At 68.7% G+C, this 1,025-nt stretch overlaps 1 protein-coding gene across 1 annotated transcript in view; it reads left to right on the plus strand.

The window, feature by feature from the left end:
• Positions 1 to 1,025, plus strand: part of T (T brachyury transcription factor) — a 14,601-nt gene that overhangs the window by 4,428 nt on the left and 9,148 nt on the right. Inside the window, exon 5 of the mRNA XM_005857182.1 lies at positions 957 to 1,011. Within this exon, the coding sequence (XP_005857244.1) occupies positions 957 to 1,011 (55 nt within the window). The remainder of the gene's footprint in view (positions 1 to 956; positions 1,012 to 1,025) is intronic.

Here is a 1,025-nt window from a genome sequence, read left to right on the forward strand (position 1 = left end):
GGGCTGGGGAGGCAGCAGCAGGGCCCAGAGGAGGAGAACTCGCAGGAACGCACCCAAGCCAGGCCTGCGGTGAAGGGTCCTCCATTCCTGTCCTCGGCCAGGAGCCCTGCTCCAGCGGGTCCGAAGGTGCAGATGTCCCACCCCCACCCCGCACCCCACACCCTGTGCCCAGGCCTGGGGTCTCCTCAGCCTCCCCAAGGGGTGTGGGGGTGTTCGGCCGGCACAGCAGCCCCCGCTTGCTCAGAGCCCCGTGTTTGTCCGAGGGTAGGGTCCCATCCCCGCAGCCTGTCGCCGCCCCAGGCTCTGCCCTGGTGGTTCTGGGCACCAGCCGCGGGGTCGATGGCCTCAGGTGGCCCTTTCCTTGGCTGTCGCACCGCCTCCCGCCTCCGTGCTGTCTGCCAAGAGGAGCAGCAGCTGAGGAACGCGCTCAGGCAGCCACGCCATTGGGCAGGGACGGGGCTCCCTGGGAAGGAGAGGGTCGCTGGGGCTAGTTCCCCCCCAGGCTGGGCCCGGGCGAGAAGGTCCCCTTTAAACCTCCCAGAGCCACAGCGGCCCCAGCCCTCAGCTCTTAAGAACTGTTTGGGGACAGGGAGGTGAAAGGGGTGAGTCCTCAGTCGAAGGAGCGGAGGTTGTCTGCAGGCGGCCGAGGCTCTAACGACAAGGCAAAGCCTCGTAGTGGGTGCACGTTCACACCCAGGCAGGGGGTCGCAGGGCACAGCCACCCCTTGGGCAGAGCCTGGCTGCACTCATAGCAGCTCCAGCAGCTCCGGGGCCTCGCTCAGCCGCGCTCAGAGCCTGGCCCGTACCCCGGAGCCTTGGCTGCAGGAAGGGCTGAGGGCGCATTGCACAGGGAAGCGCAGTCCCGCTCGGGGCTGGTGGCTGGTCCTGGGGACTGTGCGCTGCACCTGTGGCTCCTGGAGGACTCCGCCGACAACCACGCTCTCTTGCCCCCGCAGCCTATTCTGACTCCTCGCCTGCCTGCGTGTCCATGCTCCAGCCCCACGACAACTGGCCGGGCCTCGGGG

The sequence above is a fragment of the Myotis brandtii genome, unplaced genomic scaffold (genome assembly GCF_000412655.1).
Source record: "Myotis brandtii unplaced genomic scaffold, ASM41265v1 scaffold1077, whole genome shotgun sequence".
NCBI classification, from domain to species: Eukaryota; Metazoa; Chordata; class Mammalia; order Chiroptera; family Vespertilionidae; genus Myotis; species Myotis brandtii.